Source organism: Mauremys reevesii, linkage group 15, assembly GCF_016161935.1.
Source record: "Mauremys reevesii isolate NIE-2019 linkage group 15, ASM1616193v1, whole genome shotgun sequence".
NCBI classification, from domain to species: domain Eukaryota; kingdom Metazoa; phylum Chordata; order Testudines; family Geoemydidae; genus Mauremys; species Mauremys reevesii.
Genome location: NC_052637.1, coordinates 9,526,157 through 9,543,606, shown reverse-complemented (window position 1 = coordinate 9,543,606; position 17,450 = coordinate 9,526,157). Strand labels below are relative to the sequence as shown.

Below are 17,450 nucleotides of genomic sequence, written 5' to 3'. Positions count from 1 at the left end.
TCCTTGATGTAGCTCTGCTGAAGTCGTTCTCCAGGGATGATTTCAATAATCGGGGTACAATTTTCAAACTAAGTTGAAGGGCCGGATTTTTAAAGCTATTTAGGGTCCTAGTGGGATTTTCAGAAGCAACTAAGTGTCCAACTCCCATTGATTTCAATGGGCTTTAGGTACTTAGTTGCTTCTCAAAAATTGCACTAGGTGTCTAAACATTTCAAAAATGTAACTTATGAGATTCATTCATAGTTTCCAGAATGTCTTGGGTTCTTTTTCACAGATTCTAAGGCCAGAAGGAACTATTGTGATCATCTAGTCTGACCTCCTGTATAACACAGATGAGAGAACTTCCCCAACATAAGTCCTAGAGCTGATCTTTTGGAAATACACCCAGTTTTGATTTAAAAATTGTCTGTCATGGAGAATCCACTATGACCCTTGTTAAATTGTTCTAATGGTTAATTACTTTTGCTGTTAAAAATTTAAGCCTTATTTTCAGTCTGAATTTGTCTAGCTTCAACTTCTAGCCATTGAATCATTAAAGACCTTTCTCTGTTACATGTACCATGTAGGTACTTATACATTGTAATCAAGTCACCCCTTAACCGTCTCTTGGTTAAGTTAAATAGATAGAGCTCTTTGAGTCTATCACTATAAGGCAGGGGTGCAAAACTTTTTTGGCCTAAGGGCCACATTAGGGTTGCAAAACTGTATGGAGGGCCAGGTAGGGAAGGCTGTGCCTCCCCAAACAGCCTTCCCCCTGCCCCCTATACAACCCCTCCCACTTCCCAGCCCCGTACTGCCCCCCTCAGAACTCCCATCCATCCAACCCCACTCCTTGTCCCTTAACTGCCCCCTCCTAGGACCCCTTGCCTCTAACCCCCCCCAGAACCCCACAGCCTATCCAAACCCCCCTGCTTCCAGTCTCCTGACTGCTCTGACCCCTATCGACGCCCCCATCCCCTGATAGGCCCCCCGTGACTTCCACACTTATCCAACCACCCCATTCCCTGACCGCCCCCCAGAACCTCCACCCCATCCAACTGCATCCTTCTCCCTGGCCCCTGACTGCCTCCTGGAACCCCCACCACTTATCCAACCCCCTGGACCCAGCCCCCTTACCATGCCGCTCAGAGCAGCATGTCTGGAAGCCACGCCACCCGGCCGGAGCCAGACACGTTGCTGTGCTGCTCGGCAGGAGCGTGCAATCCCGCTGCCCAGAATGCTTCTCGAGCGGCAGCATGGCTGCAGGGGAGGGGGAACAGTGTGGGAGGGAGGGCAGGGGCTAGCCTTCCTGGCCGGGAGCTCAAGGGCCGGGCAGGATGGTCCCACAGGCCGGATGTGGTCCGCAGGCCGTAGTTTCCCCACCTCTGCTATAAGGCATGTTTTTCTAATCCTTTAATCCTTCTCATGGCTCTTCTCTGATCCCTCTCCAATTTAGCAACATTCTTCTTGAATTGTGGGCACAATTCGAATATGGGTATGAGGCTGTACAATGTGTTAAAGCAATGGCTAAAACCTGCTAGCTTTTTTGAAAATCCACCACCAACTCCCTTTGAATATCATTGGGATCTATGTAACACATTCCCTTAGGTTCCTTTGAAAATGTATCCTCATTTTCACATAGGGCATTGTACAGGCCAATCCATCTTTACTAGAGCTGGCCGGAGAATGGAGTTTCCATCCCATAGGAAATTCTGATCTTTCAGCTGTTGGGTTTTGCCCTGAATCAGGATGAAAAGATCAAAATAGCAAAGTATTTTGCTGAAATAGAGGATAAAAAAAATTAAATTCAGAGACGTCAAAATTACAATGACTGATGGCCCTCAACAAGACACAGATGTTTGAGGGGTTTGTTCCAAAACCTTGGGAACTTTTGCGATTTTTAAAAGATTCAGCCATTGCTTCAATGCATACTGCAGCCTCATACCAACATAGGAAATTGTTACAAAGGCTTAGATCCAGGGTCCATCCAGCTCAGTATCCTCTCTCTGACAGTGGCCAGTGTCACATGCTTAAGAGGAAAGTGTTAGAATCATATCAACCGGATGCAGGATACTCTTACGTGAATAATGGAAAATGGTGGATAATCAGCTGAACATGAATTCCCAGTGTGACGCTGTGGCCAAAAGAGTTAATGTGATCCTGTGATGCATAGACAGGAGAATCTCGAGTAGGAGAAGAGAGGCTATTTTACCTCTGTATTTGGTGCTGATGGGACTGCAGTTGGAATACTGTGTCCAGTTCTGATGCCCAGAATTCAAGACTAAGTTGGAGAGGATTCAGAGAAGAGTCACAAGAATGATTAAAAACTACTAGAAAAAAGCCTTATAGTGATAGACTCAAGGAGTTCAATCTATTATTTTAACAAAAGAAGATTAAGGGGTGACTTGATCACAGTCTATAAGTAGGTACATGGGAAACAAATATTTAATAATGGGCTCTTCAATCTACGGGAGGAAGGTATAACATGGTCAAGTGGCTGGAAGTTGAAGCTAGACAAACTCAGACTGGAAATAAGATATAAATTCTTAACGGGGAGAGTAATTAACCATTGGAACAATTTACCAAGGGTTGTGGTGGATTCTCCATCACTGACCATTTTTAATCAAGATTGAATGTTTTTCTAAAAGATCTGGTTTAGGAATTATTGTGGGGAAGTGCTATGACCTGTGTTATACAGGGGTAAGACAAGATTTTTACAATGGTCCTTTTAGAATCTATGAATCTATGATGAAGAGCTCATTCTGACTATTAATACTGAGACACTGAGTATTTGGGATTTGCAATGGAGCCTAAGAGTTGGACCAGATTTATAATGGTATTTAGGCACTTAAACATGCAGATTGACACTTAGTGGGATTTTGAAAAGTGCCTAGTTGCCTATCTTCCATTGAAATCATTGAGAGTTAGGCACCAAGGGCCATATTTTCAACGGTATTTCAGCAGTGGATTTTAAAAAGCATCTAAATTCCTAGCACCCATTGTAATCAATGGCCCCTCAACATCAAACCTCATTTCAATTTAATAGAAGGTGGGTGTCTAACTCCCTTAGACCCCTTTGAAATTCCCAGGAACTCTTTTTATTTATGCTACATGAGTGCCTGTAAACAGAAATTGGGACCCCATTGTGCTAGGCACTGTATGAACAGATGGTGACAGGAGACAATGAATTGATTGAGGAATTGGGACTTGAGCTTTTAAATTTCTTAGATGTTTGGAAAATCCTAACCTAAATGAAAAAAGAGTGGGAGGGGAAACAGACTCTGCTAAGGTCACACATCAGGTCCAGGAATAGAACCCAGGAATCCTGAGCCTAAGTCAAGCTTCCACCCCACTAAATAACAATGACACTCAATGGATAAAAGCAGCAATTCATTATTGAGATGAAGATGTATGTGTATCAAGGCTCTGGTTGCAGAATAGAGCTCTTTCTAGTCAAGTATTCCTTGAGGGCCTCTTTGACCTTCTCGTTCCTTAAGGTGTAAATGAAAGGATTCAATAAAGGGCTCAATATGACGTTGAACACAGCCACCACTTTCTGGTGGTCCAGGGAGCGGCCCTGGATGGGCCTAGCATACATGAAGATGACACTGCCGTAGTAGATAGAGGCTACCGTGATGTGAGAGGTGCAGGTGGAAAAGGCTTTGCGCCTGCCTGTGGCTGAGGGGATATGCAAGACTGTGGCGATGATGTAAAGGTAGGACACTGCAGTAAAAGACAAGGATGTGAGCAGAACCACCGAGGAGAGGACATACTCGATCATGAGGAGGAAGTGTGTGTCGACGCAGGATAGCCTCACTAGTGGGGCATAGTCACAGAAGAAATGGTTTATCACATTGGGGCCACAGAAAGGAATCTGGCACAGCAAAATAAGTGGGCAAAGGGGGGAGAGAAACCCAACCAACCAACAACCCATGACCAGGAAGACACAAACATGCCCACTCATGATGACAGGGTAGTGGAGCGGGTGGCAGATGGCCACGTAGCGGTCGAAGGACATGACGGCGAGGATGATGAAATCCGTAGTGCCCAAGAAGAAGTAGAAGTAACACTGGGTGATGCAGCCCCAGAAGGAGATGGCTTTGGCCTGGGAGAGCAGGTTCTCCAGCATCTTTGGAGTGATGGAAAGGACAAACAGTATCTCCAAGAGGGAGAGGTTGCAGAGGAAGAAGTACATGGGGGTGTGGAGGCGCAGATCCACATACACAATGGTGATGATGGCCATGTTTCCCATTAGAGTCAAGGCAAAGATGGGCAGTAGCAGCATGAAAACCAGGAGCTCCATGGGCTGTGCCAGCGAGAAGCCAAGAAGCACAAACTCCATCACCACATTGCTCTGATTGTTTATTCTTATTTCCGCTTTCGCCTGCAGAATAGAGGAAGTTGAAAAAGCCCAAATGTCAAGTTTTTGACAAATTGATTTCAATAAAATAAAATAATGAGAATAAAAACAAATGAAATAACTGTTTGTTTCTAGGGTTTTTCTGGCCAGTTACAGAGCTCATAATAATTTATGACACTTTAAAAAGTTGACAAAATCTTGACATTTTCAAAAATATAGATTTTCTGGAAAAAATATTTTCTATTTTTAAATTCCCATTGAAGTTTTTCCATTCTATTAACCACAACTGGAGAAAAAATTATTGGTATTTACAAGGTTCAATTGAACATAAACCTTCATTCTAAAACTGTTTGCAAGGCTCTCTCTGGGTGGGATCGGAAAACCAACAATGCAATCAACCTCTCAAGGGCTCCTATTGTGGCCACATAACTGCTCCCCAGTTTAGCACAGTGAAAGAAAGATCTGAAAGCCAAGATACATTTCTATTAGTGTCAGACATGTTTTATGCAGTATCAGTTTTGACAGATAGATTGGTTCATAGATATCCAAAAGTATCTATACAAACATGAATAATCAGACAGAAACACACATACATAAATGGGTCTGCATGGGGATAGATAGATAGAGGGACTGAGAGAGGGAGGTAGAGACAGATAGAATTATGCATTTCAATCCCTTTCACTCTTCAATGCTCTTCAAAAAATCACGCATAGAAACAAATTTTGGAATGTTTTACCTTACACCATAGGTGTAATGTGGTTGAGGCCTTGGCTTCTGACTTCCATGGAAATTTATCTCTGTGTCTGTGCATCCCAAGTTTATCTCCCATCTTTCTACCTCCCAAGATTCTGTATTCATATGGCGGGGGGGGAAGTGCTCCTCTGTTATTTATATTTTCCTCTTGATTCCTAGTGCCTTACCTTTGTTACAGCCAAAGTGTTCATCTCCATTCGCAGAATATCACAAACAGTGAGTGAGGGTGGTTATTTAAATTCATACTGCTGGGTACCTAGGGAACCATATACATGCACCATCTAAATTCAATTCAGATAGGCTAATGTCTTTGAGACAACAACACTCTGAAAACACAGCCCTTCCGTCAATTGTGCTCAGCACTGGCTTTGGTGGTGAGAGCATCCCATTCTGCTCCCTGGAGCACAATTCCCCCTAGCACCATGCTGGGGCATTGGGGTCAGCACTGACTGTGTGGGGAAAGCACGTACTGAGTCATGAACACTGCTCCGGAAACACAAACCGCCCTAGTGCTGCACCAGGACATTTGGATAAGTAGTGGCTGAGTCACCATCACACATGCTGTTTCCTACAGTTATGGTATTCATTGTTGGTGCCCCATCTAAATGTTGCCCCTATCCTAAATCAGGAAGTGATGTAAAAGGTCCCAACTTAAGGCAGGTAAATCAATAGATACATGTTACCCAGGTGCTTCTGGCACAGATTTCATAATGCACCAAACACACAAAGTGTGCTGGATACATTGGACAACAGATGGTTAATGAGTTAGATCCTCAGATGAGATAACTTGGCATAACTCCATCAAAGTCAATGGGCCAGATCCCCAACTAGTGAAAATCAGTTGTCCCATCACAGAAGTAAATAGGACAGATCCTCAGCTAGTGTAACTTGACATTAAAGTCAGTGGATCCAATCCACAGCTGCTATTCAAAAAAAGGGGCAAAGATTTTCCAAACTGACTAGAGATTCTGGATGCCCCAATTTCTGGCAGCCCACCTTGAGATGCCGTAAAAGGAGGCTGCTTTTAAGAAAGTGCTAGACGTCTGTCCTTAAAAATCAGGTGTCTCAAGTTGTGCACTCTAGTATCCAAAGTTATTAGTCATTTTAGAAAATCTTGGCCTAAAAGCCCACTCATCTCAATGTTGGCACACTGGAAAAGAAAAGAAAAGAAATTTCAGCAGCTTCTAATCTTCTGTCACAGAAGCAAGTTACCAGAGGTTAATTCCCAGCTTCAAAACCAGTGCCAAACTAAATGAACTTGCCTTAACTTTATTCCCAGAAGTTTTAATTAGCAAGAAACAAAGGTTTTAATGACAAAGAGACAAGCTGTGTCCCTTTGAGGCATCTACACAAACAAAACATCGTGAATTGGGGAAGTCTTGGAACTAATTAGTTGCTGAAAGTTTTGGGAAAGACAGTCCACCAACTTTTCCTGAAGTCCCTTATGTCACCAGCTTCTGAAGCAATCAGAACAAGTGAAGATCACTGTTATCCAGGTTCAGTCTCAACTTTGCAACTGGACCTTGCAGAAAATTAGTTCTAATGCTTATCTTTCATAACCCACCTTTTTCACCTTAAAGAGACATAATTTGAAGAGGGTGGGTGCTCCATCCTTTTTGAACATCCGGCCCCTTCAATGGGTCTGAAGTTGGACACAATAAATAAATAATCCCTAAACCAAAGCACCAGAAACCACTAGTCACTTTTGAAAATGAGGGCCTCAGACATCCAGCTAGATAGGGCTGGCAGAGAGATGTTGATTCTGTTCCTAGTCAAATCAATGGGAAAAATCCTGTTCACTTGAATGGCGCAGGATCATACCATAGTTGTTAACAATCTCAATGGTTAAATGACCCAGTTTGTTTGGAAGTTACTCTGAATCTATACTTGGAGATTAGGATGAATTTTTCCCCGGAGTTAGTTTATCCCAAAACTGACTGCACTGCACAGTTATTTGTGTTTTCAGATGCCACCAGTGTGGTGCTCTGCTCTATCCAATGTTGATAACAGTTGGCTGTGTGCGTGTGTTCCCTCTCTGTGCTGTCCTGGCTCTGCGCAGATAGCTGACACAGCAGACCCCGAGAGAACCCCCAATGACCACAGACTCCGATAAGATACAAAAGCACCCGGCCAGGTTTATTGGATAACGAAACACAGTCTCTAGATCCCGAGATCAGATGTCTACAGTTCTGCTAGTACATATGTTCTCCCTGATAATAGACACAGTTCAGTTAGTGGCAGGACACTCCACTGCCCCCTAGGCACAAAGACACCACCCCAGGGATGCATTCTTATACACAGGTACAAACAAGTTACACAACACTCCTGATGTATTGAGGTGCAACCCCTCAACATTGCAAGGTTCCGCCTCTCACCTTGCACATATTGGTTTGGGTCCTCTGATGGTGTTGCTTGAGGAGATATTGGGAAAGAGTAGGCAACGAGGTTTGCTACAGGGATTGGTTCCTGGGTTGGTGTTTCTTTGGTGTGGTGTGTAGTTGCTGGTGAGTATTTGCTTCATGTTGGGGGGTTGTCTGTAAGCGAGGAATGGCCTGTCTCCCAAGGTCTGTGAGAGTGAGGGATCATTTTCCAGGCTAGATTGTAGACAGGTCCAGCTTCAGGCACCAGCACAGCAAGCAGGTACTTAGGGCGGCCAACGGAGAGCGGTGGCGTGTCTGGCTCTTTGGTGGCAATTCAGTGGCAGGTCCCTCGGTCCCTCTCAGAGGGAAGGACCTGCCGCTGAATTGCCACCGAAGAATGAAGCGGCAGTGGTAGAGCAGCTGCTGAAGTGCCGCCAATCACAGATATAATGAGCTGGAGAGGTTTTAACGGGGGCTGTACATGATGACCAGTGGTGTTCTGTTATTTTCCTTGTTGGGCCTGTCCTGTAGTAGGTGATTTCTGGGTATTGTAGTTTTAAGAATGCTTGATAAAGATCTTGTAGGTGTTTGTCTCTGTCTGAGGGATTGCAGCAAATTCGGTTGTATCTTAGGGCTTGGCTGTAGACAATGGATCGTGTGATGTGTCCTGGATGAAAGCTGGAGGCATGTATGTAAGTATAGCGGTCAGTAGGTTTCTGGTATAGGGTAGTGTTTATGTGACCATCACTTATTTGCACTGTAGTGTCCAGGAAGTGGATCTCTTATGTGGACTGGTACAGGCTGAGGTTGATGGTGGGGTGGAAATTGTTGAAATCCAGGTGGAATTCTTCAATGGCCTCCTTTCTGTGGGTCCATAACATGAAGATGTCTTCAATGTAGCGCAAGTAGAGGAGGGGTGCTAGGGGCAAGAGCTGAGGAAGCGTTGATCTAAGTCAGACATAAAAATGTTGTCATACTGTAGGGCCATGTGTGTACCTATAGCAGTGCTGCTGACTTGAAGGTATAAGTTGTCCCCAAATCTGAAATGGTTGTGGGTGAGGACAAAGTCACAAAGCTCAGCCACCAGTTGTGCTGTGGTCTCATCAGAGATACAGTTCCTGACAGTTTGTAGTCCATCCTCATGTGGAATATTGATGTAAAGCGCTTCTATATTCATGGTGGCCAGGATGGTGTTTTCAGGAAGGTCAGCAGTGCATTGTAGTTTCCTCAGGAAGTCGGTGGTGTCTCAAAGATAGCTGGGAGTGCTGGGAGTGTACAGTCTGAGGAGAGGGTCCAAATAGCTAGATAATTCTGGTGGCAGTCCCAAAGGGGATTTCTGTGATCCAACCCGTCACAGTATATTTGTACTAACTATCTGTGACCCTTCCAGACTGCCCTGACATATCGAGCCTCTCAGTGACCCCAGAGCACCGAGTCTGAGTAATGGGACAATCCCTGAATCTGGAGGAGATACTTTTACAGGGTCAGTGAAAAAATGGCCTGCATCTTGCTGCCCCCATATGTGCTTGTTGTCTCCATCATGCTTCAGGTGCTCAGAGTGGCCTGGTCGCTGTCCAGAGCGTACGACTGCCAGAACTGGACTGCAGAGTCCACCCAAATTCCTTGGTCCAAGAAGGGTAACACCATGCATATATCTATGGTGGTGACAGCTTCGCTCCCTTGCAAACAGTGGGGGTGTTTTTCATCAGAGGAATATGCTGGGGACCACCATATCATGCAGCAGCATATGCTGGAATGGGTTTAAGTGAGTTAGGAACCCCATGTGCACTGAAATCAAGTAGGAGTTAGACACCTAATTCTTTTAGGTCCCTTTGAAAATATCATTATGTTGGTGTTATGTGTTCGGTGGGAGTTGGGGGCCTAACTCACTTAAGCCTATCTGAAAATGTCCCCTGCTCTATTCCTCACTCCCTTTCCCACTGGGTCACATGGGATTGTGATAGCTGGACATATGGAACATCTCAGGTAGAGCTGGTTAGAAAACAGGGACTTTTTGGTGAAACTAGTTTAGCAATCAAAACCCAAATATTTACAGCCCTAAACGGGCGCTCTTTAAGCATGGAAGGTATTCCAGGAAGCTGTAACCTGGCAGGACCTGGCCTGTTCCTACAACAGCACCTGCTTTTGTTCCTGCTTCAGACTTTGGCTGTGTTCTGCAGCTTAATTCCTGGCTTGACTCCTGATCTGGCTCTGGCCCTTGGCTTGGATCTTGATCCCTGACTAGACTCTTGATGCTGACTCTGAATTTAGGACTGACTCCTAGTTTCTGACTCTGGCTCTGACCCCTGCTTCAGCCACTAGGCCCTTCTCCTGCTCTGACCACAAGACCTAAGTCCTGGGGCAGACTGCTATGGCTGGAGAGCACCATAGACTCACATGTAAAAACCCAGACCATCTTGCTGCAAAAGTGCCATCTCTGGCCACTTGAGCTCACGGAGTTCAGCCCTTTGCTGTTCACCATGTAAGGGTGGGATTGTCACAAGTACCAGAGCATGAATGGGACGCTTGCTCCTAGATGACTTAGGGTTCATCTACACTGCAATAAAAACTCACGCATGGCCATGGCTGTCCTAGGTAAGCTGACTTGGGCTCATGGGGCTATAAAACTGCAGTGCAGATGCTCCCACTCAAGCTGGAGCCTGGGCTTTGAAACCTGGTAAGCGGGGAGAGTCTCGGAGCCTGGGCTTCACACCATGCAGGAACATCTATGCTGCTATTTGTAACCCTGCAGCCCAAGCCCCATGAGCCCAAGTCAATTGAGACTCAGTGCTGCAGATTTTTTATTGCGGTGTAGACATACCCTTAGGTGCTTTTGAATATCTCACCCAAAGAGTCTATGGCACATTGCTGTGCAGTGCCAACTCTCAGAGGATAGATCTATCTCCTTCACTGGCTGTGCCACACAAATGTATTTCCTCCTCTTCTTGGATACAGTCAAGTGTTTGCTTCCATGTCCTACAATCATTACCTGCCAATATGCCACCCACTGCACTACACGTGCAGAATGACCAAGGGGGCACATGTATGGCTGACACTGATCTCCTGACTGCGTGGCATCCTCATCCCACTGGGAAACATGGCTTGGATACTCATCTTGCCATTCTGTGGGCCTAATGAGATTGATCATTTCTTCTGTGACTTCCCTCTGGTGCTAAAGCTGGCCTGCGTCAACACGTCCCCAGACACGGTCGCAACCCTAGCTAGCACCACACTCATCACTGTCCTGCCCTTGCTTTTCACAGTGGGGTCTTACACATGTATCATAGGCACCATCCTGCAGATGCCATTGGTGGAGGGCAGGTCTAAGCCTTCTCCACCTGTTCCTCTCAACTCATCATGATGGCGCTATTCTAGTGCTCTGCTAGCGTTATGTACTTACAACTCATATCCAGCTACTCCCTGGACTGAGACAGGTTCCTTTCCCTGTTCTACACAGTGATAATGACCATGCTAAACCCAATCATCTACAGCTTGAGGAGAAAGGAGGTAAAAGGGGCTCTGAGGAGAACCTTACAGAGAAAATTGTTCTCTTAAGAATCACTTGGTTGGAGAGAGTGTGAAAGGAGGAGGAAGAACTAGGTCTCCTGTGTTTGAGGCCCATTCTCAATCGAGCCAATCGAAAAATATTCAAGGAAAAACATTTTCCATTTAAAAAAATTGCTTTTCACCAAACCAAAATGTTCTGCAGAAGCATATCAGTTTCTATGACAATTTCATTGGGAAGTTTGGGAAGGTTTTTCAGGGGCAGGATGGAATTTCTTCTAAGAAAGAGGCAGAGCTAATCCAGAATAGCCAGTAGCCTGGTGGTTAGAGCTATCACCTGGGATGTGGGAGACCCCATTGAAGTACTTCCTCTCACTCTGGAAGAGCAGGAACTTGAACGTTGACCCCCTGAAAATAGTCTGGAGGTTAGTCTCAGTCCATTTTGGCCTCAATATCTTTCTGTGCAAATGAGTTCCACCTTTCCTGGTGTCGCTGGTGTTGTTGTGTTTTGGTTTTTGAAACTTCTGAATATTTGGAAATTTGGAATTCTCTTGTGCCCCTCTTTGTGACCTTGAGCACAGACACATACATTTATTCTTTTCCTTTCTCCACTCTGTAACTTGTCAAAATGTTTCTCACTTTCCCAAAGTTCAGAGGGAGCTCCCCAGGGTAAGCTATGTCCAACTCTAATTCATCTTGTGGTGCCTCCAAGCGCCATGTGCACAGTGCTGGCTTCACCCACCTGCCAAAATTCAGCTGCCTCTGGATGGAGAACAGCATCTGTTATGGGACTGGAAGGAAAGGAGAATCCTGTGGCTCACTTAATCATTTCCCTGCCATTGTGGGGGCCTCGGGCATTGGTGCACCTCGGTCCCTCCTGTCCCCTGTCTGTTGCACATCATAGTCTAGTCTCCTGTGGGCTGTGATACTTTGGTCTCATTTTGGTTGTTGGGGTTAGTGTGAGGGTGCTGGGTGGTGCTGGTGGCCTGTGCTACATGGGAGGTCAGACTAGATGATCTGGTGGTCCCTTGTGGCTTTAAATACTATGGCTCTATGGCTGAATCCAAATGAAAAGATGGAGAGACGGGGAAAGGAGGAAGAAGTTGACAGATCTGGGATTTGGCCAGACTTGAAACCTTGAGTACAGGGGACATTGACAGTGGTATTTTCAAGAGAGCCTGAGGGCTCTAGGTGTCCAGCAACCATCCTATTTCAGAAGGATTTAGGTGTCCAACTAACTTAGGCTCCCTTCAAAATCCAAGCCATAGAAATTATAAGCTGAAGGACATCGATGTTGTTATTTTTCAGCCAAAAGATGGTGCATCCTGCAGTTCATCATCCACTTGCCAAATCCTAGGAAATTGGTATCAACAGTAGCCCAGAGGGGAGAGCGTCCCCCTTGGAGCGCCATCCCCGGTCCTGCAGCACAGCATGCCCTAGCACTGCACTGGGGCACTGGGCTTAGCACTGACCGTCAGGGGGGAGAGCCCCCTATGGAGCCCCAATCCTAGTCCTTGCAGCATGGCTAGGTATCGTGGTCAGCACCCACTGGGAGAGCAGCACACTACCTGTTTTGTCACCCACACCACCTCCTATGGCACAGTGCCCTCTAGTGTCACACTGGGGTCAGCAGCAGGATAATACTCTACTGAGCTTCCCACTCTGTGCCTTCCCATTGCACAGCTCAGCTGTAGTTCCTCTTTTCTTCATCTCTCTAACCCTCCTTTGGTTAGCTAAGCTGCAGGGCTGGTGGGCTCTGGCCTCCATCCCCCCAGAGGAAAAGTGTGTGGGGTGATGCCAGTGACGATTTCATCCCTCCCCCACCCCTCTGCCATGGGCAATTCTTTGCTGGTGAATGTTTTTCTGTAAGTTTAAGCTTAGGTTTTACATAAACCTCTCTTTTGGAAGTAGTGGTTAAGTTTACTTTCATGTTGCCACCATTAGCTGAACTGTTGTGATGCCACCCTATTGACTAGTCACTGTAATTGCAGTGAGTAATTCTATTCTACTGCATTGTCATTGTATCTCGCTATATTACTTGTAAGTGAAGCTGTTCCTCATGCCAACTTGGGTTTTAATGCTTTCTGTAGAGCACTAAGTATCATTTGCCCTTAACTGCGAGGCCTATTGCTGGTTTAGGCTGGAGTTGTACCTGGAATCTACCAAGGCACCCTAACAGGTATACAGTGCAAATCCAGGAGGAGGCACCGTCAACGGTCGTTCTTCCTATGAGTAGAGAGATGCTGCAGATGGGTGGAGAGAAGCTTCCCACCTATCCAATACCACTTTGGGGATCACCCCAGGATCTCCATTATCCACACGAACACCAGGTGCCCAGGGAAGAGAGGATTACACATTAAAAAACAAATGAAAACCTGACAAATATTTTCATTTGGGGCAATCAAATTTTTTCAGCAAAAATATGAACAAAAAATCAGTTTTCTGCTGATTTTTTCTTTGTTTCTGACAATTGAAATTTTGATACGAAAGCAGAAACCCAATTTTCTGTCACAAAACAAATAGAAAAATTTTGACCTGCCGTATGTGTGAGTTTAATGTCCCAGGCTCTGCTCGCAAGGCCAGCGGAAGGTTGAGGAACTAATGGTGTTTCTGAGTCTCTGAACACAGCAGTTCTGCACTGTGTGTGTAAACAATGAGACTGGGTCAGTAGACCCTGTAAAGAAACAGAGGCAAGCAGACGGACTCTTCCTAGGCCAGTGCTAATGTTCCTGTTTTGGATTTCAGCCAATAGGAGCTGCCCACATGCAGTTTTCTCTGGGGATAAAAGGTATGGGTTTTTCCCAGGAAAGCTGCAGGGAAATGCACAATGCTTCTGAAGTGAGAATCCCTGATTCAAGGCTGAAGGATCCCACCATCATACCTCTCTACTCAATGGCCCTTAGGGGCCTGATTGCCTATTCAGTTTATCAGTCTGTGTCGTAATTTACAGCCATGGTGTTGAGGGTAATTGCATCTGCATTTCTGGCAACCCTAGCAGTGCAATCCTCCTTGTTACCAAAATGTGCACATGTTCCAGCCAACCCACAAAGGGTGAGAGCCAAAAGAACTGCCTCCATGCCCCTGGTACAACCAGCGCTCCAGGAGTGGGTAAACTTTTTGGCCCGAGGGCACATTGGGGCTGCAAAACTGTATGGAGGGCTGGGTATGGAAGTCTGTGCCTCCCCAAACAGCCTGGCCCCCGCCCCCTATCCACCCCCTCCCCTTTCCACCTCTTGACTGCCCCCCGCAGACCTCCCGACCCATCCAACCCCCCCCCCCGCTCCATGTCCCCTGATTGCCCCCTCCTGGGACCCTCCACCCCATTCAACCCCCCCTGCTCCCTGGATCCTGACTGCCCCAACCCCTATTCACACCCCCACACCCTGACAGGCCATCCGGGACTCGCACGCCTTCCAACCCCCTTCCCCGTCTCCTGACCACCCCCAGAACCTCTGCCCCATCCAACCACCCCGGGACTTCCACACCTATCCAATCTATTCCCTGCCCCCTCCCCGCCCTGGCCCTGGCCCCCTTACCATGCTGCTCAGAGCAGCATGTCTAGCAGCTGCTCCACCAGCGGGAGCCAGACATGCTGCTGCGCTGCTTTGCAGGAGCATGCAGCCCCGCCGCCCAGAGCACTGCCTGTGCGGCAGCATAGCTGCGGAGGAGGGAAGACAGCTCCTCGTCTGGGAGCTCAAGGGCCAGGCAGGACGGTACTGCAGGCTGGATGTGGCCCGTGGGCCATAGTTTGCCCACCTCTGCTCTAGGGACTCCTGTAGCACAGCACCCCCATCTGCACCCTGCCGTGAGGTGGGTTACAATGCCTTTACATTAACAGATGCATTCACAGAGACCACAAGTGGATACAAAGCAGTTACCCCAAGATTACATGCAAATGCTGCATCCCACAAGCAGGCAGAGTTAAGGCTGTGCAGGAATACAGGCCTACATTAGGCCTGAGTCAACTGTGGTTTTAAACTGAGTTTGGATGTTAGCATGAGCGATAGGCCCAAAAAGCATGTGACCAAAAAGACCTGAGATCATGAGAAAAGAAAAGGGTTGTTTGTGTTAAACTAGTAGTGATCCTTGAAATACAGCAGTATCTTATTTAAGGGTTGGGTTGAGGTCATCAAAATAAAGAAAATATAGTTAATTCGGTTAATGCTATATAGGTTGTTTAAAAAAAATGCTTAGTCCAGTTGCTGGGCAGAAATATGGCAAATAAGAAGAAAACCTTGAAGAAAGAGGCCCCAATATTAATCTTGTCTTGAGTGGGTCAGAAGTCAGGGTTCAGCCCTAACTAGCTAAGTGTTAAGATCCAGCCATGACATCACTTGTTTATTATAGTATATAAAACACAAGGTATGTAGAGTTTTCTTTGTCAGAGAGTTTTCTTACCCCTGTGCAGTCACATGATGATGGCAAAGTATCTCCCGTGCCTGATCCTCTTTTGGGTATTTGGCCATGCTCATAACTGAATTCTTGCTAGGAGGTGGAGTATAGGTGGGCACATGCTTGTATTTGTATTTGGGATGTAATCAACACGGAGTGACCTTTGGATCAATAAAGGAATATTTGTGTGGAAACTGAGTCATGGTAAACTTTAATAAATGTATTAGGAGATTTTTTTCCCAACAGGCTCACTATGCTACATTGCCCAGGACAGCGGTGGAGTGTGCAACTTCATCATTTCCTGAACGTGAAGGGCCTAACCCTGCAATTTCCCACACTTGGGTAGTGTATCTTTTGTTGTGGAATTTACAGTTACATCATCAGATGACATCACCTTCCATAAAAGACCGACATTAAAAAAAAAGAGCCCAGCTTCTTGTGGTGGCCTTGTCCTGACCCCAATGCTCCTATGGCTACGATGCAGCTGCATTTATACTCTGAATGCGAGCAAGGGGAGACTATTGGCCTTGCTGCCAACATTACATACCTCTCACAGGCAGATCTGGGTGTAGATATAGGAAGGGGTAAAGATAAACCATCTTATGTAGTTGCATAGCAGGGATACATTGGTAGAGCTTTGAACAGAACCAAAGCCCCAAATTTCTTGACTCCAGTGTCCTACCCCTAGACCATGTTGCCTATCAATGTTTTCCTGATCACTAGCTAGGTAGATGCAGTGTCTCTCATAGGTAAAACATATGGTTCTATTCTTGGCTCAACCACTCACCTGCTTGCTGACCTTGGGACAAGTCATTTCTCCTCTCTGGGCCTCTGTTTCTCCATCTCCCCTCCCCCCGCCCAACCTTTGTCTTGCATATTTAGATTTTAAGCTTTTGAGGACTGCAAGTGTCTTTTCCAATGTGTCTGCAAAGTGCCTGGAAGAATGGGACACTAATCTTGAGGCCCTTCAATATTCATGCTCATGTAAATCACGAGGAAAGAGTCAATTTACTGTTCTACAGCATGTTAAATAAGGCTCAGGAAAAGTCAAATCTCCAAACTGACCAGCAGTGGGGTTTGGGTTCTGTTGTTATTTCATTGCTAGCACTTCCCATAAAACTAACTGAGTTCTGATCTCATTTGTTTTGTGGCAATCAGTTAAGTAGTTAATGATTAAAAAAACAATTTAAATTAATAATATATAGTATTATACGCATGCTCTGTAGTGAGAGTTCCCTGCATACTGTATCAAAGCAGAACAATCTTATTTTAACACATGACTTAGGTTGTAAGGTCGTTGGGAAAGTGACTTTTTTTGTTATTTGTTTATATAGAGCCTAGCACAATGGGGGCTTGGTCCATGATTGGAGCTCTTAGGTGCTACTGCATTACAAATCATTATCATCGTCATGGAGTTATTCAGACTACAAAATGGTTGGGAGATCAGCTCCCAAAGGGGACAGTGCAGATAAATAATAAAAACTACCATCCTGCCTGATGAAACAACGCATCCTTTGGAGTGTGTGAAGAGATCAAAACCCTCTGTTCCAGATGTGCATGAGGAAGTGGTCCTTTGTGCAGCTAGTTCGTGAGGACTGTACAGTAATGCTCTCAAATTTCAGTAAGTGCAAAACTCTCCAATTTTAAGTTCATGCTCTTCTTCCAACTGTTTAATGCCACTTACTTCTAGGAGCATTTAAGCGTCAAGTCCTGCAATCCCTTACTTCAGAGGGCAGTGCTTACTGCCACAAGAAGCATGCAGTGGGATTATTCATTCACCCACTCCCATAAAGTTTTAAACAGTTATGTCTGGAGAGGGTTATTCTGGAATAGTTTTTCCTGATTAACTCCCAGGTGTGGATGCTCTTACTCTGGAATAAAAGTGTCTTTGTTTTTGTCTAAATTTTCCACAGGGGGGAAAAATCTTCATATTAGCTTTGATTTGGAGTATGATCCGCTGTGTCCCTTTCTCATAATCATCTGCTCTGGACCCACGACACGTTGGGTAGGTGGCTTTTTGTCTCTGCCTTTCTCCCAGAGTTTGGGAACACCTTTTTTCAACCTTGCTTTTGATATAATCTCTTTTATGTTTCTTGATATTT

General features: G+C 45.7%; 1 protein-coding gene across 1 annotated transcript; it reads right to left on the bottom strand.

The window, feature by feature from the left end:
* Positions 1-3,397: 3,397 nt before the first annotated feature.
* LOC120383585 (olfactory receptor 6M1-like) lies at positions 3,398-5,289 on the bottom strand. The gene is made up of 2 exons (XM_039501744.1): positions 5,260-5,289; positions 3,398-4,363 (listed from the first exon to the last, which is right to left on the bottom strand). Exons 1-2 carry the CDS (start codon positions 5,287-5,289, stop codon positions 3,398-3,400), a joined length of 996 nt encoding a protein of 331 aa, XP_039357678.1.
* Positions 5,290-17,450: the final 12,161 nt, after the last annotated feature.

Coding starts and splice junctions, on each gene's coding strand:
- LOC120383585 (XM_039501744.1), bottom strand. CDS start 5,289: ATGGAGATGAACACTTTGGCTGTAACAAAG. Junction 4,364..5,259: donor ACACTTTGGCTGTAACAAAG/GTAAGGCACTAG, acceptor TCTATTCTGCAG/GCGAAAGCGGAAATAAGAAT.